At 33.8% G+C, this 24,944-nt stretch overlaps 1 protein-coding gene across 1 annotated transcript in view; it reads left to right on the top strand.

Annotated features, from left to right (window-relative positions):
* Positions 1-8,384, top strand: part of GABRA2 (gamma-aminobutyric acid type A receptor subunit alpha2) — a 135,936-nt gene extending 127,552 nt beyond the window's left edge. The window contains exon 10 of the mRNA XM_036892541.2: positions 1,326-8,384. Coding sequence (XP_036748436.2) covers positions 1,326-1,622 — 297 coding nt within the window. The 3' untranslated portion in view covers positions 1,623-8,384. The remainder of the gene's footprint in view (positions 1-1,325) is intronic.
* The last annotated feature ends 16,560 nt before the right edge of the window (positions 8,385-24,944 follow it).

Here is a 24,944-nt window from a genome sequence, read left to right as displayed (position 1 = left end):
TAATGTAAGTACATTTCCATTAGATAGAAATGCAGGGAAATACTCCTTACATTTTCAAGTTTCATTAATTCAGCTACTTATTTTGTGCCTACTTTGTGGAAGGCACCATGCAAAGTGCTGAGGTTGTAATGGTGAAGAAGGCAGGTGCATTATACTTTGAATATAATGAGAAAGAATGATGCCAATCAAATAATCACAAAACTAAGGAAAGGATTTACACATTTTGAAAAACAGTATGATTCAAGGAACTGGATGCTGTGAAAGAGTGTATATGGAGTGCAAGGTCTATGTTAAGTAGAGCAGTTAGCAGAGACCTTTCTGAGGAAATGACACGTAAACCAACCAAAGTAGGAGAGGGGATCTTGAGCACACAAAAAATGGGATAGAGGGAAGGCATTCCAGACTGATAAAGTAGCATGGCCAAAGGCACCAGACAAGGGAACATTCTGGAAACTGGGGTTATTTCAGTAAGACTGACATATAATGAACACAGAATGGAAGCCATGGTAAGATGTGTTGCTTTTATTTTAACTTCCGTGATATTTAGGAGGTTTAAGCAGAGGAGTGCTATGATCCAATTTATATCTTAAAAAATTCGTGTGGCAATAGTGTGTCTAATGAATGGACAAAGTCAAGCCAAGCTGAGAAACACAAAGGAATATTGTTTGGTCCGGGCAGGAGGTAACTGTAGCCCAGATGAGAATAGGTTAGAACTGAACTGGGGATCATAAGGGAAAACAGGTTATGTATGTGCTAGACAAAAATCCAGAAGTTTGTATTTCCTCTTCCTCCTATGATTTTAGTATTTATTACACTGTCATCTGTATGTGGTTACAATTTCCCACCATTTGAGTAAAGCAATTCTGTATGTTTTTGACATGAAGGGGGGAATCCTGTTGACCACTCAAAGAAATTAAGTTCCCTTACTCAGATTTTCAGATCATTCATTGTAGATGATCATTGCTCTTGTTAAAATACTTCTACATTCCATTTATTCATTTACTCACCCACCCATCAAGTACTTGAGTGACCTTTAAAAGTCAAAAATGTTGTCTGATTTGTTATAGTTGTATGTTTTATTGTTTGTTTTACATGTAAATAAGAAAGTTATCTAAGAAAATGGCACCATTGATTTTACATTCTGGGGTTTCATCAATCTCACTGTTTTAAGACTTAATAAATTCATTTTATTTATTTCCCCAAATTCCTTCTTTCTAATGAGCAATGATGTTTAGATAGTTTTCTTCAGAATTTTAAGTGGAGTTTAGGAAATGTTAAATAGCAGGCTCATCCCATATTCTGTTAATTCTTGTATTTTCCAATAGAAAAAAGAAAAAGCCTCTGTCATGATACAGAACAATGCTTATGCAGTGGCTGTTGCCAATTATGCCCCGAATCTTTCAAAAGATCCAGTTCTCTCCACCATCTCCAAGAGTGCAGCCACGCCGGAACCCAACAAGAGGCCGGAAAACAAGCCAGCTGATGCCAAGAAAACCTTCAACAGTGTTAGCAAAATTGACAGAATGTCTAGAATAGTTTTCCCAGTTTTGTTTGGTACATTTAATTTAGTTTACTGGGCTACGTATTTAAACAGAGAACCTGTATTAGGGGTCAGTCCTTGAGTCTAGATGCAGATTATCTTCGGGATATATAGCAACATTAAACTTGGTTTGTTTTGCTATGTACAGTCAGACTAATAACTGCTAATTTGTGAACCAACATGTACAGTATGTATATAGCGATATATAGCTTACCAGTAGACCTCTAATGGAGACACTCATTTGCTAACTTGTGGAACTGCAGGCAGAAAGCACCCCATGTCCAAAGAGCCATTGCCTTTTTAACAGATTTACCCTGGGAATTGGGTTAAAGTGGATTGCAGAGGACCTGATTTATTTACTGTTCTAATAGTGCTGAGAATGGGGATCCTATACCACACTTTATGGAACCTTTTGATGTAGGTCTTAAGTAGGAGTCTTTTCTACTGTTGCCTAACTATAATATAAGATAGCACTGTCGTTCCAAGGTGAATTCTTCTCAATAACAGAACCATGTATCTGCAACATCATCTATTTTCCTGAGTGCTCAGAATCCCTGCTAGTGTAATTGGAAGCTTAGCACACATCAGAAGACAAACTAGGTATCTGAAATCAACTTTTTAATTACTCTGTGTATTATCTATAGTCATGCACATAGTACAGCATGACAAGCTCAAATAATTATGAGTCACTCCTGACAGGTTGTTAATTATGCCTAGAATTTAATAATTATCAGAATGTCATGGTCATTACATTTTTAGTATCAGTGTTTATTTGAAAGTAATAATCAAAATCCTACAGATTATTTTAATCATTGGAAACTACCTGAAATTTAAAACAAAAGACATTAAATATGTCTTACTATTCCCAGGTATGTGTTGTATTGAAATTGATGAGCTAAATTTCTTGGTGCTGGAGTCTGGAAAAAGCATCCAGTTTGACTGCTGTGGAGCAACATTCATACTGGATTAGAAATTTGTGCCAAAAACTCCCACCGATGAGAATTCATAGGTGTCACAGCATATAGATGAGCACTTATAAGATTCTCTTCTTTCCTGTTCACTGCAAATTCTGCCTTAAGGCTTCTTTTCATCAGGACTCAGAAGCCACTAATTACAAAGGGAAGGGCAGTTCATTGGCACATTTTTCTGTCTTGAAAGGAGCTCTTTCAGATAAGAATTAATGTAAATCTGCTTTTGTAAATCGCAACTTTAAATTTTGCCGACTCAAATTTACAACAGCTTTGTATACTAGAGAGGTTTTGGTAAGAGTTGAACATTTTTAAACTGAAACCTTAAATCATCACCAACAGACTATGGATTAATTAGTTCACATGCACACACACACACACACACAATTAGCTAAATTAGAACACACAAATGCTAGCTAAATTAGAAACCACAATTTTCAATTTTATATAATTACTAATTCTTAATGGGTAAAATTCATTTTTCTTTTAATGTTTAAGAAGTACTCATTATGCCCCTGAAATATGTTAATAGAAGTTAAAGACTGTGTCTCATGCCTAGATTCAATGTTTTTGGCAAACTTAAAATCTTTTTGTCTCACATATACATTAGCAGTTATTAGTTGACTTTTACTAATAGATACACCTTTATGATGGTGTTTTTGTAGAAACATAAGTAGTCAAATAGTAGCATTTCTTGCAGTTTTGTACAGTATTTCAGTATAGTGCATAAACAGGTACGTTGAAAAAAATCAATAAAAGAAGTCTCTTATGGAAATAAGCAAAACCACATCAAAAATTGCTATTCCATTGCCTCCTTTAAATTTTACTTTTTTCATTTTCTTTGATTCTGTTATGTGATTCTATTATGTGCTTTGCATGATTGTATTAGTACCAAGGTCACAAATACATCTTATTAATAGAATTTGCCATGAAGACAGCCTTGACATTAAAAACTCTCTCTAAAAAGGTAATCCATAATCTTTAAAATTGTTACATGAGCCAATAAATGTCCTCCTTTAACAACCTTCTAACAACACTTTCTTTGTGATCCAAATAATTTTAATATGTGCACTTTATTCAGATATCAAAATGGAAGTTATCCTATTTTCTTACATGTTTAAATATAGCATAGCTTGTCTGTATAGTTTAGGAAACTGTGCAACAGTTAAAGAAAGTACATAGTGCTTGAAGCAAGCAATAAAAATGCTTTGTATGGTATGGTATGGATTATTAGACACTGTAAAATATCATTATTTAAAAATGAGTTCTGCACTCCCCCTTATGTCTGACTATAAGCTATAAATGTATAAATATGTACATATCAAAACTAATTGTAAATAGCAGTTTATAAAGGGACAACAGGAAAGACTCATCTGTACCTTTGGCAAAGAACTGCACCTACACTGATGGCACCAGTTTCATTAAAATTTATAGCAGACTGAGCAAAAAGTTATTATTGTTATGCTTATTTTTAGTTTCAATTGTTAAAATTTTATTTGAGCTGATGACATCCTGACAGTTCAGATTTTCCAATAATGTGGAAAATAATATGGAGCAGGATTTTTCTTTTATGTCTCTAACTTCAGTATAATTTTTACACACTTCTTAAGCTTTTAAAGTTTAGATAAATCAAAGGGAGCTCTTGGTCTTGCTGGAGAGAGGGAGGATGCTCCATAGGAAAGGATTTTAAATTGTAGAGCTATAGTCTTTACAATTTTTCTCTCTTCCATAAACCACTTTAAAGACACACAAAAAAGAGACATGGATTTATTAAAATAAGCCTAATTTTTCAGGAAGCTTATTTTTAACAGATTAACAGTGGTCTGTTTGGCCTATAATATTATGCCTATTTTATGCAGTTGTACATTGACATAAAGTGTTATGGTATGTACAAAATGTAGATAAATCCATTTACATATATAGAGATATAAGCTCATTATTGTATAGCTACTGCTTTGATTCAGCTAGTATTTATTCAACAAATACCTTTTTAACTCTTACTAGGTACCATGCCATGAAGATCATATTAATACCACTCATTACCACACCCACAGAATTTAGTTGAAAATGTAAAGTGCATCTCATTCCTATGAAACTTAACATCAAAGACTAACTGGAACATGTAAATGAATTTAGCCCTGAGAGTTATTTAATAAGCTATGAGATCACTAGGATACTAAGATGGCAGCTGTTTTGCTGTTTTCTCCTAACCATGTTCCTATTTGTTTGAATATAAAAATTGTACTAATATGATCATTTAATATTTTTTAACTTTAGTTATTTAAGTACCAATATTAAGGCTTAGAAGTCTTCAGGGATTTATTTTGAATTTATCTCAGGTTTGGATAAGTGATCCCTTAAGCCACATTTCAGTTTTTTTTCTTAAATAGTTCATAGTTTATTTAAAAAGAATACAGAAGCCATTACTGTTCTCAGTTTTCTTTGATATATATATGTCATTTGTTTATGATGTAGCTCTTTTTATATTACACGTTGAGAGAACTGAACTCATATCATAGATAAGAGAGGGACCCCAAAACTCTATGGATTCTGCCATAACTGTATTCTGGCACTGCCTGTCGTCATTCCGATGGAAGGACAGAGATGTATACAAGGCCTGCAAAGGCCTGGTCCTTCAGCATATATTAAGATTTTTTTTCATGTGCTTTTCCAAAAAATCATTTATTTTTCCTTTAAATAAGATCTCATAGGCATCTTGGGCTTCCCTTTTATTAATCCAAAGTATAGAGAAGCATACATAAACTGAAGAGAGGTATCATATTTTTAACATCTGCATTTGGGGGAACAGGGAGACCATATCAAAATCACTCATAACAGTGTAATCAAGACAAATTATGATGTGTTCTCTATTGAATTCCCACTTTAAAAAGGAAATTCTATAGTTTCCATAATCGTGTGTTAACATTTATATAAAAGATACCAATATTTTCCATTAGTATTTAAGCAGTCTTATTTTAATCAAATTCAAAAACAAATTCAGGACCTCAAAAACAGGGAAAGAAAAATAAAATTAAAAAAAAAACACCTACTGGAAAAGTAAGGCTTGTTGCTAACTAAAACTAGTGAAGCATTTTCCCTTTTTAACTCCTAAGAAAAGGGTGAAATATATACATAAGTATATAAAAACATATTTAACAGTCATGGTTCTATCAAGGTAAACATTATGATTAAAATACTAAAATAGATGAAGTTCATGTGAAGGCCTTTGGGAAAGCTAATAATAAATTATTCAAAAACTATTTCTTATAAGATTTTGCTTCATTGTGTTTTTCTTAAAAATTGTTAATTAACCAACGTATTTAGACCACTGTTTTCAATCATATTTGGTTTAAATATTCTGTTTTTGTCTGTTTATATAAAGAACATTTTCTTATGTTTGTGATTATATGCCCCACTTCAAACTACTCTCTCTGTTGTAGCTATAATACATTACATCAGTTAATATTGCCAGCAGGAAAGAACAGCTAACAGGCTTATGTTTCATTTATAGTAATATTCCCAATGAACCTTTAATAAGGTTTTAGGTTTGATTAGAAGTGCATGTATGTGTGTGTGTATTTTCCAGGTATGAAAGAACATTTTGAGAAATTCAGACAAATTTTTGAGCTCTAAACTATTTTATTAATGGGTCTAATCCCAAATATAGCTCTTATAAAACTAGCATTTAACTTATTAGTCAATAGAATAGTTTTCGTGAAAGATCCATAACAAATTTATTAATTGGAATTTAGTCTTGAGCTATACTTATAGTTAGAAGTAGTCTGCTTTAAAAGTGTAAATATTTCTCTGATATATTTCTACTTGGCTCTCTTAAGCCATTAAATTCAAAATGATATCACAATTCTGCCTGTAAAGTAGGAGAGAAAAATCTTTGAATTCCAAATTTCTCAATGGAAATTTGTGAAAGCCTCCATTAAATTAAATATCTCGTTGATCATATGCAAGTACAAAGTCAGCTATATTCATTTCTGGCTAGTTTCATACCTTTTAATTGAAATGGTTCTGAATATATTCATATATGGAGCTCCTCACATGTTTGGCCAGTCTCCTAAGCCCTTCAAAAACTGTAAATCACTGTGTGATTCTTGAAGTTCTGAAACTTTAGAATTTCTATATAGTACACCAACACAATAGTTTAACACATATTTTAAGCAAAAAACACCCCAAAAAACTCTATTTTTCATTGCTTTAATTCAAATTTATATTCATACCTTTTTGGGAGTGTAAGTCCATTAAGGCCACTATCTGCTTTTCTATATGAAAAAACAAGCAAACAAGCAACACTAATCTGTACAGCAACCAAGAATTCATTTTTGTGAAACTAGCTATTCACTGAAGTTGGTTATAACAGTTTCTAAGAATACATTGTATTTTTCTTTTTTTATTTATAGATGATAATGTATTAAAAAATGCTTGAAGTTGATTAAGCATTCAAAGGTAATACTCTTGCCCTCTGTTTTCTCATTTTTTAAAATTTTGCTTGTTTGTTAGGAGTTGGAGAGGCTTTGTTTTCATTTGGATATTTTTGGTTTCATGATATTTAAACCCATTGGACTTCAAGGATTATGTTGTATTGAATTAATCAGTTTGTTGTAAATTACTCTTTGTAGAAGCTTAACCTGACCCCAAATAAATACCAGTGTTGGGACTGTAAGTGTTGAATTAACTTAGCTAGTGTGAAAATTTCAGTTTTTCATGCTTTGTTTTTAAGATTTACTTCACCATAACAAGCTGCCAAATGCAATCTTTTATTAGTGGATAAATATCAGTACCTCCAACAAAATTTATTTTTGAAAACAAATGGTATTAGGAAAGCCAAACAAAGGAGTTAGACACTGAATTACTTTAGGGATATGGCTTACAGATTTGTTCCCTGTTACTTATTTTTAAAATATTCGATATAGGAGTTGAAGCATTTGGCTGCGCTTTAAACGCGACAGTTTTCCCAAATTAAACTTTGCCATCCATGGATAAATTTGATTGCTTGTTGATCATGGGTACCTGCTCCATAATTCATTTCAAGTTTGCTGGTTTCTCATTTTTTCAAGGTTCTTCTAAGCAGATATAGGTTTTGGTGTGCTCCAAAGTGAGGAATATAACGTTTTATGAAGTATTCCCTTTAGAGGTGACATGCATGGAAACTTAAAAAAGCTTCATATTTATAGCTAAATTTGAAAAGAAAAAAAAAGGAATGAAATAATTTCCCCTTGCTACACATTAATAATAAAATTACGTGCATGGAGCATGCATGGCAAAACCCCAACACTGAACTCTGGATATTCACATTAAGTGAAATTTGACATTTTCTGAGTGACTGTATGTTTGTATGGTAGGTTTTCTGGTTTGAGAAGATCATTTGCGAGATAATAATTGTAATTTGTGACCTTGTTATAATTGAGAAAAGTCACTATTTTTCATGTATGTAAGATAATTTGAACTTCACTGAATTTGTCATTATGCTTGCTGTTTAAAAAATGTTCCTTATTAATCACATGCAAGTTAATGCTAAACATTATTTTTTGTACTTATTAAAATTAATTTAAATATATTTGGTCTTAAAATTGTGGGTTTTTTTTATTCATTACAAGAATTAAATTTATTGTAAATCTGACTTTATATGTTGGGACATAATATTGGTATTTTGTAATAGTGATTTTAGATATTGTTAGTTTCTTAAACTTCTTTTTATGATAAAAACTTACAGGGTTTTAGGAAAAGTGTAAGCCTGCCCTGAAATTTGAGAGGCAGGGTTCATGATGTAGATATAAGAAAGTGGTGCTATGGAAAATATAAATTCACTGAGAAAATTGGCTTATCTTCTATCATAAAAAAATATTGAACAAAATAAATGAGAATTCTTTTCTTTAGTTAGACTCAAGTTCATCATTCGATTTATAAACAAGAAATCTTAATAATTTTTTGTTGGATCTGTTTTCCTAATTTAATGCAATATTATTGAAATGAGCTCCTTTTTTGATTATTGCTATTACTGCTAACATAACTAAAATTAAATACTTTTAAATGTCAAAAAGATATAATAACAGCAATACTTATCAATGTGGTAAGTTCTCATACAATACTTCTTCACCATAGCCACACTTTAAAATCACCTGGGGAGTTTTATAAAAACATTGATCCTTACCTAGACCAAGTAAATCAGAATCTTGAGAGAAGGGGAGTTATGAGAAATACTTAACCGCACCTCACCGAGTAATTCTACTCTACAGCTATGTGTATATACACTTTTCATTTTATAAACCTATTCTTGGGCCCTTTTAAATCTCTGTTTCTTTTGGGGAGACCCCTGTTTACTTGTCTATGGCTATTAGTTTAGTCTGTATTTGTGAAGAATAAATAAATCATAAAATTAAATGAATAAGTTCTTCACATAATATAGTGAACTTAAGTGACAGTATCAAGCCTATGCAGCAAAGTATTCATTCCTGAACTTTGACTATATAAATTACTCTTACTCTTAATTTGTACCTTATAGACCTGTAGTTAATTATGAGCAATGTGAGTGTATATATCCTTTCTATCTATCATCTATCTATCTATATCTATCATCTATCTATCATCTATCTATCTATCTATCTATCTATCATCTATCTATCTATCTATCTATCTATCATCTATCTATATCTATCATCTATCTATCATCTATCTATCATCTATCATCATCTGTCTGTCATCTATCTATCTATGAATGTATAATTGTCATTTTCAGCCTATGCTTTTTAATCAAATATTTTAAAAACCATTTATACTAAAGTGCTTTTGCTACTATTTTCCTGGAGGAAAGTGTGCTCAATTTAAATAATGAGGTTAGTATTCACAGATCCAGATTTACCTCTCAGTAAAATTATAGCCAGCAAAATGCTACCTGCTTAAAGAGCACACAGCTAGTTTCCCCCTTATTAATTTATAGTCCAGGCTGTCAAATTCATGTAAATGAAGGCATGCTATAAATGGAAACATTTATGTCACCTTTGCTCTGAAGGTTTCAGAAAGGGAGGAACTGAGGCTTTCTCTGGAGTTAGAAGTTATTCCTCACCTTTAAAATGTAAAGCGAAGGAAACTGCTGAGAAGGCAGTAAGACTCAAGTAGTAGCAGTCGTTAAGACTGTTGCATTGCCAAATAGAAAAAGTTTTATATTCTCTGAACTGTGCAATATTAATTAACTTTTGGAGGTTTCAGATACAGATAGAACTTGAAAAATGGAAAACCAGATGAAAGTAGAACTAAAACCCTAAATTGCCTCTTGAGAAAATACTGAATTACAACCAATGTTTTTGGTTTAAGAAATCAGGGAAATGGGCTTTTTAAAAATTTTAAATTGTCTCTAATAAATATTTTGGAGATTAATTATTTGTGGTTTATCTGGAAAATTCTCTCATGTGGAACACCTTATTTCATTAATAGTTTGAAATTTTATAAAATTTCTAACAGGAATTAAAGAAAAATAACCTTATAGAGAATTTCTAAATCATGTCTCAAGATGTAGAACAATAAAAAGCCATACACTAATAATTGAAGTATATCAGTTTGAGTTACCCTTGCACTCATTGTTTGAAAGCTAGCTTTACTTGCAAACTAAAATGCACATACACTTTTTGAAATGCCAGGTAAGTGGAAAAATGAAAGAGTTTCTCTATCAAAAAGTCATTATGCCTGAAAACTGGACAGCTACATGTAAGAGAATGAAACTGGATTATTGTCTAACTCAATACACAAAAGTAAACTCGAAATGGATCAAAGATCTGAATGTAAGTCATGAAACCATAAAACTCACAGAAGAAAACACAGGCAAAAATCTCTTGAATATAAACATGAATAACTTTTTCCTAAGCACATCTCCTCAGGCTAGGGAAACAAAAACAAAAATGAACACATGGAACTACATCAAACTAAAAAGCTCCTGTACAGCAAAGGATACCATCAGCAGAACAAAAAGGCATCCTACAGTATGGGAGAATATATTCATAAATGACATATCTCATAAAGGGTTGACATCTAAAATATATAAGGAGCTCACATACATCAACACCTAAAAAGCAAATAACCTGATTAAGAAATGGGCAGAGGATCTGAACAGACACTTCTCCAAAGAAGAAATTCATGGCCAAAAGGCACATGAAAAGATGCTCCACATCACTAATTATTAGGGAAATGCAAATTAAAACCACAATGAGATATCGCCTCACACCAGTCGGGATGGCCAACATCCAAAAGACAAGGAACAACAAATGCTGGCGAGGAGAAAGGGCAACCCTCCTATACTGTTGGTAAGAATGTAAATTAGTTCAACCATTGTGGAAAGCAATATGGAGGTTCCTCAAAAGAAATAGAAATAGAAATATCATTTGACACAGTAATTCCACTCCTAGGAATTTACCCGAAGAAAACAAAATCCCTGATTCAAAAAGACATATGCACCCCTATGTTTACTGCAGCACTATTTACAATAGCCAAGAAATGGAAGCAACCTAAGTGTCCATCAGTAGATGAATGGATAAAGAAGAAGTGGTACATACACACAATGGAATATTATTCAACCATAAGAAAAAACAAATCCTACCATTTGAAATCACATGGATTGAGCTAGAGGTTTTTATGCTCAGTGAAATAAGCCAGGCAGAGAAAGACAAGAACCATATGATTTCACTTATTTGTGGAACATAACAACAAAGCAAAACTAAGGAACAAAATAGCAGCAGACTCACAGACCCCAGACTGGACTAGAGGTTACCAAAGAGAAAGGGAAGGAGAAGGGAATCAAGAGGCATTATGATTAGTACACATAACGTAGGGGGTCACAGGGAAGACAGTACAACATGGAGAAGACAAGCAGTGACTCTATAGCATTGTACTATGTTGATAGACAGTGACTGCAATGGGGCTGGGGTGGAATTGACAATATGGGTGGATATTGAAACCACAATGTTACTCATGTGAAACCTTCATAAGATTGTATATTAATGATATCTTAATTTTTTTTTAAGTCAACATTGAGTTAAAAATATAATGCCTATTCTTCAGCCAGCTTACAGGAAGATTTTACGGTGGGTGTGTATGGGGGTCACCCCAAAGCTTATCTCAGAATCCAGTCCTTTCCAGACAACTGAATCTCTACCTGAGAAGAAAATACTTACAGTTATCCAAGTTATTTTTTTATACTTTATCTCATACTGATCATTACATTCCCCTTTCTTTGATATTCTGGTACCCTATCCAGTAATTATACTGAAATTTTTAACTCCTCTAGGTAACTTTAGCTAGTGATGAAGTTAAGGTAGAGTATTTTATTGAAAGTCAAATCTTGCTTGGGGAAAGTCAGTGTCTTAGCCAGGAGTCCTTTGACTAAGAGCAAAAGCAACTTCCAGCTAGTGTGAGCAAAAAAGGCACTCAGGGAGAAGGTATAAAAGGCCTCATAGTCAGCACTAAAGCCCTGAACTCAGGGAAGTGGGACTGCTTTATGGGCTTTACTAGAAAGACTTACTTCCTATGTAGCACAGTTCAAATTTTTGAGTAAAACAGTCTGAGAGGAGCAGTTTAGTCCAGTCAGCTGTGTTCTCTAGAGTAGAAAAGATCAGCAGAGCTGGGCCACCCCTCTCCAGGGGGATAGGAATACCCACTAAGGAGGGGCAAAGTTTAGCATGTACCTCAAAACAGGCTATTACACTCAAGATTTTTTTACTTTGGAAAACTCCAAAAATGAAAATCAAATTTAAAAATATGTTAAAAAGAGGAAAATAAAAAGACTATCATTCTCAATGCTCATATAAATTGTTGTATTTTCCAACTGATACAAATCACGTACTTAAGGATGATATAGTTGAACTGTTGAACTGTTTATATTTATGCATTTGAATAATGTATATGACACAGAAATACAACTAATTAACATGTAGGAGAGCAAAAAATATATGTATTTCATAAATTTGGTTATATCCATCAATCTATTGTCAAAATTACTCATGCTGAGTTTACATTGGGATGATAGGCCATTAATGTCACCACATTCGTGGCTGTCCCAAACACCACAGTCCTCAAGAAGTTGGAGGTGATTGGTGGCTCAGGTAAGTGGGTCATGGTTGATGTTTGGGTTCCTTCTAGAGGATAATTTTATTTTATTACCAAAGGAATTTATTTGAAATTATATTCTGATAGAAAAAAGTGCCTCTTATTAGACAAGTGAACACTAATTATGTTTCCATCACAGATGTGGGAGAGAAATATTCTCTAAGTACCCTTTTTTCCAATTTTTTTATTGTGGTAAATATACATAATATAAAATTTACTACCTTAACCATGTTTAAATATACAGTTCAGTGGTGTCAGTGCATTCATACTGTTGTGCCACCATCACTACCATCTATCTCCAAAATTATTTTCATCTTGCAAAACTGAGTATCTGTGCCATTGAACAATAACTCCCCAAGCCCCCTTCCCTCCAGCCCCTGGCAACCACAGCTCTATTTTTTTGTTTTTTATTTCCCTTTTTCCACCACTCCCTAGCCTCTAGTAACTTCCATTCTACTCTCCATTACTATGAGTTTAGTTTTTTTAAATCTAAAGTCAGTTTTTAAATTTTATTATTTTTATCTCCATTATAAGAGGACAAAGTTTTCATGTCACTTTTGCTCTAAACGATTCAGAAAGGGAGGAACTGTGGTTTAAAAAGGCTTTCACTGGAGTTAGAAGTTTTGTCCTCTATGTTTCTTATCCTAAAAGATCCAGGAGTTGAAAGAGAATAAAGCTCAATTTTAAATGAAAATTATGGCAAGGAATATTCTAGCACAATTACAAACAATCAGTAGATTCAAAGTGCAGAAATAAGGCTTAAACAAGAGGGTTAAGAGGTGAGCAAAACTGGAATGGAATTGGAACACATGTTGTAAATGAAGGACACAGAGTCAGTTGATTGGCCAATAATTTAATGTATTGACCTCAAATTCCTCATCTGTGTAACAGGACTAATGTATAGCTTTCTTATGAAGATAAATAGAATAATAAATTTAAAGTGCTTAGAAAGATGTCCATCAGAGAATGCTTTTTTGTTATTTGTATTATCTTTATTATTATTACTGTTATTGTTGTGGTGGTTGTCAAGAATGTAAAGTCTAAGAGTTTACCCCACATGCACACTAAGTTAGCTAGCCACAGTTTTTTGAGTACTGGCAGAATCCCTATTGATGACCAAGAATGAGCTAGAATATCTTCCTTGTCTTTATTGTCAATTGTGCTCATAATACTCACTGGGTAACACTAACATTAGGTAAAATAGGTAAGATGAAATAAATTTATGAGGAGAGAATACAATTTTATTTTAGGGAATAGCAGAGACAGTGATGAAATAATTAGAATTTGAGTAAAGAGAAGTAGTAATGAAGAAGACTCAGTCATCCTGTTTTCAAGAACTAGGATTTGCCATTTACCCTTAATATTAAACTATACAGCTAAATATACATTTGGTATATTTCTGCTTCTTTAATCAATGATAATTACTTTGGTACTTTCTATCCCATCTAAGAAATTTTTATACAGGAATAGTTATCATGTCTGACATATTTAACATAAGCTTCATTTGATTAGCATATTTCAAGCTAATACAGTACTAATTTCTGAAAGAATGGTTTTATAATTTCACTTTATACTCAGAAGAATGAATTTCTATTTATACAGGATGTCACTGTTAATGACTTGTTAAGCATATATCATTATTAAATATATATCATTATAATTTCTATAATATGAATCTGTGAGTACTCTAAATTTGGTGGAGCTATATTTAAAATTTAATAACAATAGAACCTGAACACTAGGTAATTTATAATTTATTATTTGAGTTGAACAAAGCATAGACAAATTTTTATAACACTTTCTAAACTTAGGCAAAATGAGGCTCTACATCATTGCTTATCTATTCTTCTTATCTATCCCACAAATAGGTATTTCATAGAAGGAGAGAAATCTGGTTGCATTCCCAGCCTGTTTATGTGTGAAGCTAATACTGTTTTCATACTCCTCCCACTGACCTGGAATGTGCAAGAAGCATCAAGTCACCTTTGTGTAAAGTTTATGCTGAACTACCTGTTGTTTATCATTGGGCTCCTTTGTTGGCCACACTTATTCAGTATTTGTTTTCCCCATTAGTCATATTCTTAATGGAAGGGATTATACCCCTTTTTTCCCAAAACTTTTCACTGAAATTCATTGAGATTCTTTGAATCTGTGGATTGCTTCTTTTATCAGTTCTGGTAAATTCTCAGTCCTCATCTTTTTAAATAACATTCTTTCTCCTCTATTCTCTCTCCCATCTCTTCCTGTAGTGCCTATTAGATATATGTCAGATGTTCTCATTCTATCCTCCATGTTCCCTACTCTCTTTTTATGTTTTTCCACGTCTTTAACTCTGTGCTGCATTCTGGATAATTTCTTTTGAGCAAAGACTAAATAACTTGCCTAAAACTACATTTTGAATATTTTGAATTTCAAATTCTATGGTCTTTCCATTAAATGACACAATGATTCTATAATTCTTTTGCCTTGAAAGGAATTAGTATGAATATGAGTTACTTACATATTTAATAAGACTTCACAAAAATCATGTGTTAGCCCGTGGGAAACCTCCAAGCTGAAACTCCATGATCTGAGGCAGAGCACTAGGGAAAGCACCCAGGGAAACCAAGTCAAGTTTTCCTTGGGGCTTCGTTTGCTCAATTTTCTGCATGTAGTTTCAGTCACATAAAATGCATGGGCAAATGAAAGTCACTGTTTCAAAATTATGTTCTGGTAATTGTTTTTTCTATGCTCTATTGCAGGCTTCAGTTGTCTATACTAACTGCTCAATAAATGTTAAAAGACTTCTTGATAGAATAAGTCTCAAAAAAAATTTCTGTCAATTGATTTCAGCCAGATTTTACTTGAAAGCTCAAAAAGAAGTGACTTGATCTTGATGATACCCAAACACTTAATCTTCCTTCATTGTCTGTAACAGTTGTGCTTTTTATTATTTAATTGAATTACAAAGTAAAATCATCTTATCAAAGAGATAAGTGCCTAGAAAACATCCTCACACTAAATATATCAGGATGCAGTATGGCTATCATGTTAGTATTTGTTATTAAAAAAAAACTTTATTTGTAATTATCTACTCATGAACAAGCTGCAAGTATTTCTATAAACATTGTGTCCATTTCTGAAATATGAAACTATTTAAAAATTCAGTGCCTGAAGGAGATGATTATTCAAAGCACTAAAATTTAAATGGTTAATTTTTACTTTAGGGCCCAAAGAATGAGAATTATTGCAGATAATTTTAGAAGAAAATATGCAGGTACTCATCTTGTATGAGCTGTGCTCATAGTTTATAGGGCATTAAAGGTATATACTTCATAAATACAAATATAAATAATTATTTTTATAGAGTAAATGTATGGCACTATATTAATCAGACCTCAGCTGCAGAAGCAGTCCACGTTTAAGCAAGAAATAACTTATTACAGAATTTTAAAAATAGCCTGCCAGATTGTTAGGAAAGCTAATAAAACAGAATAGGAGATGAATTTTCAGGAAAATTCAGTATCTCCACTGTAGGATTAGGCCAGCAAGGCTGTTATCTCTTCCATGGTTAAGAAATCACTGGTCCAAGTCTACACCACCACAGTCATAGTCAAGAAGACCTCTAATCAGGAAGCTAGTATCTGTAGCTTGGTGCAGAATCACATCAAAGACTGCTACATACAGTCTTTACCAGTTAAGTTCATGCTCTGCATCCTGCCTCTTAACTTCTATGAAGTTAAAGATTGGGATGTCTGCTGTTTGCACAGTAGAGTCATCTGCCGTCACTCTGCTTGCTGGCAGAAACAGCTGGAACGACAGAAGCACAGTCTTCATATTACATCATATTCCAGATCTCACAGAACTGTATCTGATTCGTCAGACATGCATCATCCAGAACCTGGGTTTTATAATACTTAGCTTTCAAACTTCCAAAATTTAGGAAGCCATCCTATTGTTTGTTTATTGCATACACCAGTTTGCTTATTTGGTCTCTATTTCCTTAAGTACTTTTCTTCCCATATTTAAACTTACAAAAAAGCACAATAGAAATAACAATAGCTCACATCAAACATAATGAAACCATCACTGCAGCAGAAATACATTCAACAACTCTCCAAAAGGCAAAAAAAACATAAATTCGAGCTGTCATTCAATCTTTCTTTTAGAGGGGTTCAGTCTCAATCCTTTACTAGGAGTCACAATTCTGCATTGACATCCCACAATCATATGAAGCCTGTCTCCATAACCATAGGCTATGTGAAATATGGACAAAAAGAAGAAAAAAAGAAAACATATGTTATACAGTCATATAAATATATAACAGGGCAAGAGAGAAAGTATGCGTACCTACTTCCATCCATTGTTTTCCAGTTGATGATGAAGCTATGCTTCATAACTAACTCTCCTCCTCTGACCACTCTGTGTTTATTGTGTTCTCAGCTGCCTTGGAAGCATTATCAACCTGTGCCCCTCAACTTACACAGGCCCCAGGTGGAGGGCCCAAACAATTGCAAGTAACACTTTTTCCCCTCAAGGGAATCATGTGCTTCAGGAGTACCATTCTTATGTGGAAACCAGGTGTTTTCCTCCCTAAAACATGGTGAACTGTACGTTAGAGTCCTTCAAGTATTTAAGAAAACTTTGCCAGTAGATCATTTAGACCTCAGACTAAAGAGTTATTTCTAAAATAAGGTTATCTTTGATTACTCAGGGGGTCTTCCTGGAGAGATAACTGGCTCATTATTTATGTGCATCCTCAGAGCAGTTTATCTCTATAATAGGAGTCATCCAAGTAGAAAAGGTGGTAAGAAATTTGTTTCCTGACTTTATCTGAAATCATCAATGATAATACCTTGATCCACAAAGACCTTCAGGTCATCCTCAACTCAGTGGCCGGGGCTGCTAGGGATGACAGAATAGTCCTGGACTTGTTCCTTAAAGGCCAGGATAGAGTCTGTGCACTTGCTAATTCTGTTCTACATGTATTAATGCCTCAGAACAAGTGGAAAGGTTAATACAAGAACTAAGAGAAAATGTCCTGGCTTCCTAAGTTAGACCCTGATGGTTTAAGGGATTTCATGCAGTGTGTTGGGTCTGAGAAGCTGCAGGTTTGCCTCATTCAGCTACCTGGAGCAGCGCTGATAGGAGCCTTAGTTAAATGCTGTATGAGACAAATTGAACAGATACAATCCAAGCCTCTGTCAACAAGATTTATCAGAGGAATGAATACTGTGGCATTTATTCATGGAAAGATTCACCAGAAGCCAAGACAGTGTTGAAACAAGGGAGGCGGATCTTTTTGAAACAGTTCTCCAAGAGTCCACATTTCTGCACTTCTTGTCAGCAAAGGCACTGGCTGCCTCTGTCTCAGATTATGTTTTCAAATATGTTTGTATAGCAAACAGCCTTGGAAGATAAAGAAAATAGCAAAGTCAAGTTGCATACAGTCCAGTATGATAAAGATAATGGCTGTGTCTGGGACAAAACTCAGGCAGGTTTATTGCCCATACAAAAGATTTAGTTTCCTTAACTTTGAAGTTCCTCTTGTAATGTAACCCATTATGTGTGCAGGTGTCTCCTGAATCTCTTTTTTGTTGCTCCACAGGATTTGGAGCTTGAGAAATGGATGCAAGCATGACGATATACTGGCTTTTGCTACTGCTTTGAGTAAAAACTGTCTTTTGTTTCTGACCAAGGAATTTCATGCTTTCAGCCAGTATTCAAAAAATTGTGGCTGATTAACTTGTTAGCATGCACGTAGGGTAAACTCTACCTACAAGTTTATCCTACATGCAAGTTCTTAACAAATAACAACCACCACAACAATAATAGTAACAATAATAATGATAATATTTACAAATAACAAAAGAGCACTTCCTGCCAGATATCTTTCTAGGCAGTTTAAATATACAATTATATTTATCTTCATAACAAAATTATAAGTTAGTCCTGTTTCTTCAGTCCTTATGGATGAAGAAATTGAGGCAGATAAATTAAATAACTTGCTAAAGATGACACAGCTGCATTCAAACATCCATCATAAATCCTCAAAGTCGATGACTTCAACCAATCTCATATACCACTTCTTTTCTCATATTTCAAGTGAACCTTTTTGCCTTGCATGTCATCGACTAGCCATGGCGCATCTCACATCAGTAGGCGCATCACATCACAGCTAGCCAGATCACTTAGTCAACCCTAAACCTTCAGTCCCTAAGAATCTGTTACTTTCAAATTGTCCTGCCACCAGTTATTTTATGAATCGTTGCTCCTATGAAGACCAACATGAAACACGATTAGATTTCTTATACAATATGAGCTACAGAGAGACTCAATGGAAGACTATGGAAAGAAGCTGAAGGTTAGGAAAGTTTCTCAAAGAAATGCTACAGGACAGCTCCCAAGGACCTAGTACCTCTTCTATAATCAGGAAGCCACAGGTGCCAGCACAGCACTGCCACAATGCACCATCATAACCAAGGAACCGCTGTTGTGTCTAGATGCAGAGAATGCTGTCATCCACAATCCAAATCAGGAAAATGTCTGTGCCCTGCTTTCAAGTCCTACAGGGCTGTAAGAGTGGGATTACTGCTGACATTATTGCAGAAAAAAAACAAATCTCCTAGGTTAACCTTCACCAGAATAAATGGCAGAAGGAGGAGATGCCCTTCATGCTTTTGGTTTCCACTTTTCAGTTCTTGTATGAGTTTGTCTGTTTGGCTGAATCTAAACCAAATGTAGACCTTGCTGCATGGGAGTCTGAGAAATGAAGATGTTAACCTGGATCTCTCAGAGAATAGTGGAGTAGATGTAGAGAACAATTCCACGAAATGAGTCATAAAGCAGTGGTTTCTAATGTGATATAAATAAATCTGCTCCAAATAAATCACAACATTTAAAAAATCACAATCATATGCAAACAGGTCTTCTTTTTTTAAATTACATCACTAGTAAGCAGCAGAAAAAGGATCTTAGGTTACTAATTTTCTGACACCTTCCTGCTACTTCTAATGAAGGTACTGGATTCAGTGCTGCCTTTTGAGCTCATGAATGTAAGCTGATATGAAAAAGAAAGTAATTTAATATGATGAATGCCAATTCTTTAAAGCACAGACAAGAAGTTTTATCTAGCACATGTGAAAAGACTAGGAGAAGAAGGATAATCACAGGAAGTAGAAACATTTGGTGAGAAAAAAGTAATGCATTGGATATTAAAATAGGATATTGTCATGAATCAATAATATTTCAAATTGGATTTGTTCATTAGCAGTTACATAGATCTATAATGAACAGAATTAAGAAGTCTGGGTCACAGTTTTTAAAAAGTTTAAATTATCTGCATACAACCTACAATTGAATCTCTGTTAAGACTCTTGAAATTTTATAAATGTTTAGAGAAGTGAATGAGGAAATGCTTTGGAAATGGGCAACTTTGGCAGAAAAGATCCAAGGATTATAGCATTTCTCATGCTAAAAAAGACATCAACAATGAAATGCTGTAGTAGACAAACTTCCAGCACTGTTATATGTTAATTTTGTTGGTAATGAAGAATGAAATTAAGGACATGGTGCAATGTGTCCCTCAGAAGATGCACTGTGAAGGGCTCTCATAAGAATGAAAAGGTAATAATTGAGGGCATGTGAAGAGAGCCATTTGGGAACCAAAATAATTATGAATAAAGAAGGAATGACTTTGGGGAAAGAAACAAAGCCCTGGAAGACAGGTGATTGTTCTTAACTTCACTTTCAGCTTCTTAGTGAAATGTAAGAGAGAATAAACGTGAGGCAACTCTGAAATTATAACTGGAGGGAAATCTGTAACAATCACTTTCAGCAAACACTTCTAAAAGTGACCGTGGGAAAGATTTTTAAACAAATAATTTTCAGGACTATTGAAAAGATAATGAAGCGTGTAGCTCTCTCTTGTCACAGACAGCAGCTCACTATGTCCAGAAAATTATAGGGCAAGCTACTCAGAACACTTGGGCTTAAGAAGAGTGCAGCACTCTGTCCATTGGGAAACAAGTGGCTACTGGAACAGAAAGCTGGGAGAAGCATGCACATCTTGCCTAGTTGGCATTTCATTCAAATATTGCTATAAATGTTTTAAATTATTCTCTCATCTCATTCTCTATAAAAGAAAAAGCCGTTTTGTTTTTGTAATGAATCCAGCTGTTCATGCAGGTTAAGAATATGGGATGAGTGGGTATGCATATTTAAAGCTAGTGAACCAAGAAAGAGAAGTTATTTATGGTATAACAGTTGCAGACTGAAAGTCAAGAAAAATGGGATTTGTATTGCTGAGCTTCTGAGCAAGCTGATCATGGCTGCGCATATATTTTTCACTTTTTATGTGATTCCAGTTATTCTCAGGCTATTCTACGAATGACATAGTAAACTCACATATGGCACACTAAACTGTTCTGTTGAAAGGCATTTTATTAATCAGAGAATTGACTTAACATTATATTTTAGATCCAGAATTTTTATGTCAAAAAAGTGTAGGGGTTCAAGTAAGTAGACTTTCCCACCTCTCAAAATACTAGAAATGAAAGAATTAAATTTTCTATCTGAGAATTAAACCATAAAGTCAAAAAAAGAAATGTCAAATTCATACTTAAGTGACAGAATACGTTCCAGGTCTTACAGACTAGAATATAACCTGATTAGATGTTTTAACAAAAAGGACAATTTAAATTGAAAATGTTTTTGGTCAGCCATAGAAGCCTAACAAAAGTAGATCCTTAGAAGTGAATATCTGCATTGCCCATCTAAGCTCTACCCAAAAAGAGAGATTAGCAAACACATCAGAATATGTTGGTCCTTAAGTATGTGCAGGATCATAGCTATTGCCAGATGGTTGCATCAGGCAAAGTAAGCTTATTTTAGATTAATATTCAATTTATCATATTTTTTGTTTTGCATACTTACACACTGAACTGACTCTTCATCTGTATCTGGCTTCTCTTTTACGTCTGCCTCTAATGAGATAATGTGCTGGACATATGGACTAGGAATGGTCTTGTCTCTATAATAGTTGTTTGTTACTAAAGATCAGCATAATGTATTCTGATTTTATACATCGCTTTCACATTTTGGTTGCTAGGAGTCTGTCACCAAGAGAAGAACTGCCCGTGATCCATTGAGAATGTCTTATTTCTGAATCAGGTATCAGATATAGGTAAAATTAACGAGGCCGTAGGTAGAATCCTGAAAGTCTTTTGGAGGAAAGCCTGCTTGATCCCAACTCTATCTATATCACTGTACTAGGAAGAGAAAGACACACATTTATTTTTCCCCAGGTCATGTTTTATTTTTCTGATTAATTTTTCTCATTAATATGGTCACGTCCTCCTTATATTTCCTCATCTTACTATTTTCATCTTAAATCCAATTACCAGAAGACACTGTTACCACAGGTCTTTCTCTCATCATTCACAACTCTTAAGTTTTGAGAATTAAGCTTTTCAAGGTGCAATGTATAAGCGTCATTTCCATTTCTCAGGTCCCAATCAACTTTCTGCAGAACTGCTATCCAGAACTGATAATATTAACATGGACTTTCTGTTTTTAATTTAGAAGAGATATTAGTGGTAGAAAAAAGAATGGTTTTGTTTCTAATTTAGGTGGCATAAATGGCCCATTTATTTTTAAATAAAGCTCCATCATTCTGATAATTAGTATAAATGCCTTATAGAGACTAGCAATAGATTAACTATTAGATTTTTTCTATTGTGATAGTTTGATTTTTTTTTACTTTGTGTAAATTTGTTGATATTTACATTAAAATGTGGAGAAGGATATAATCTTTCTTGCATCTTCTACTTAAATAAAAATTTGACAAATTGCTTATGTTCAATGGGCATAACTCATTTAGCTGTATATTGGAAGCTGTTTTAAAATATAGTTAATATTAAATGAAATCCCTATTAAAATACCAATAGCATTCTTCAGTGAACTAGAACAAATAGTCCTGAAGTCCATATGGAACCACAAAAAACCCCAAATAGCCAATGTCACACTTCCTGACTTCAAACTATACTACAGATATACTATAGATATACAAATATACAGATTGCTTACAGTAATCAAAACAATATAGTACCGGCACAAGAACAGACCCATAGATCAATAGAGAATCCATATATAAACCCACACACATATGGTCAATTAATATATGATAAAGGAGCCATTAATATACAATGGGGGAAAGACAGCCTCTTCAACAACTGGTGTTGGAAAAACTGGACAGCTACATGTAAGAGAATGAAGCTGAGTTATTGTCTAACTCCATACGCAAAAGTAAACTTGAAATGGATCAAAGACCTGAATGTAAGTCATGAAACATAAAACTCTTAGAAGAAAACATAGGCAAAAATCTCTTGAACATAAGCATGAGCAATTTTTTCCTGGACACATCTCCTTGGGCAAGGGAAACAACAACAACAAAAATGAACAGGTGGGATTATGTCAAACTAAAATGCTTCTGTACAGCAAAGGACACCATCAGTAGAACAAAAAGGCATCCTACAGTATGGGAGAACATGTTTATAAATGCCTCAACTGATAAGGGATTAACATCCAAAATATATAAAGAACTCACACACCTCAACACCCAAAAACAAATAACTGCATTAAAAAATGATTAGAGGACCAGAACAGACACTTCTCCAAAGAAGAAATACAAATGGCCAACAGACACACAAAAAAATTCTCCACATCACTTATCATCAGGGAAATACAAATTAAATCCACAATGAGACATCATCTTACACCAGTTGACAATGAAGACAAGAAACAACAAATGCTGGTGAGGATATGGAGAAATAGGAACCCTCGTACACTATTGGTGGGAATGCAAATTGGTACAACCTCTGTGGAAAGCAATATGTAGGTTCCTCTAAAAACTAAAAACAGAAATACTATTTGACCCAGGAATTCCACTCCTAGGAATTTACTCAAAGAAAACAAAATCCCTAATTTAAAAAGACATATGTACCATTATGTTTATCGCCGCACTATTTGCAATAGCCAAGATACGGAAGCAACCTAAGTGTTCATCAACAGATGAATGAATAAAGGACATGTGGTACATATACACAATTGAATATTATTCATCCATAAAAAGAAAAGAAACCCTGTCATTTGCAACAACATGGATGGATCTACAGGGTATTATGCTCAGTGAAATAAGCCAGGTGGAGAAAGACATGTACTATATGATTTCACTCATTTGTGGAATATAAAAACAAAGCAAGATAGAAGGAACAAAATAGCTGTAGATTCATAGACACTGAGAAGTGACTAGTTGTTTCCAAGGGGGGAGGACTGGGGTGGGTGTGGAGGTGGGAGAAATAAAAGGGCACAATAATACACAATTACAATGTAAGTTGATCACTGCTGAACCACTGTGATGTACACTGGAAACCAACATAAGATTGTATGTATATTAATGATACTTTAATTTAAAAATATATACATATATATAGTTATTATTTAAATGTTTTTCCTTTTAGAATTAGCTTTTTAGAGTTTTAAGCTTTACTTGCACAGTTATGTGGAATCAAGGAAACCTCAGAAAAAATGCAAATATGATGATGTAATTTTGTGTTTTATATTCATTAAGACCACTTACAGTATAAAGATAGATATATTTCCTAGTAAAAAATAAAAATAATTTTTTAAGCCACAGACACACAATTGCTTATAAGGAAATGACTAAAAGGAGCATCTGTGGTTCCCTTGAAGTATATGATTCACTTATTACACATGTCCTTCTCAGGATCCTTGAATAAGTAGCACTATCAGTTTTGTAATTTCCAGAGTTCCTGTGATGGATGGAGATCACAACATAATGAAATGATCTGTGGTTTTGCGGAGATGGTGGCAATAGTTGCCCTGGCATCCTTATTTCAGACTAATAAACTTTTGTAGGGGTTACATGAGGTTTCTTATTTACAAATAAATCAACCCCAAAATGATGCAAGGTTGTCACTATTAAATGCCAGCTGATAATTCAGGACTCACTAAGGAGAAACTTGGAATCAGGCTTTCATACCTTAGTAGTCTCCAGAAGATGTTTGCCTAACTTGTATGACCCCAACATTTTATATCTAGGTGAATACTTCAGAAATATTATTTTGTTAATAATAGTGATGGAGTTCAGGGGAAAAGAGCTTTATATATATAGTCAAATGTCTCAATTTAACAGAATGGATTTGCCTGAGCAACATAGGATGGACTTCCAAGGTTCCTCAGTGACTGTGAAGTGATTTTATGTTCTCCTTATCTACCCAGTTGGTTTTATTGTTCTGTTTTGTTTTGTTTCATTTCATTCTCTGTTAAGAAGC

Source organism: Manis pentadactyla, chromosome 5 (genome assembly GCF_030020395.1).
Source record: "Manis pentadactyla isolate mManPen7 chromosome 5, mManPen7.hap1, whole genome shotgun sequence".
Lineage (NCBI taxonomy): Eukaryota > Metazoa > Chordata > Mammalia > Pholidota > Manidae > Manis > Manis pentadactyla.
The sequence above is the reverse complement of the archived record's forward strand: the minus strand, read 5'-3'. Positions and strand labels throughout refer to the sequence as shown.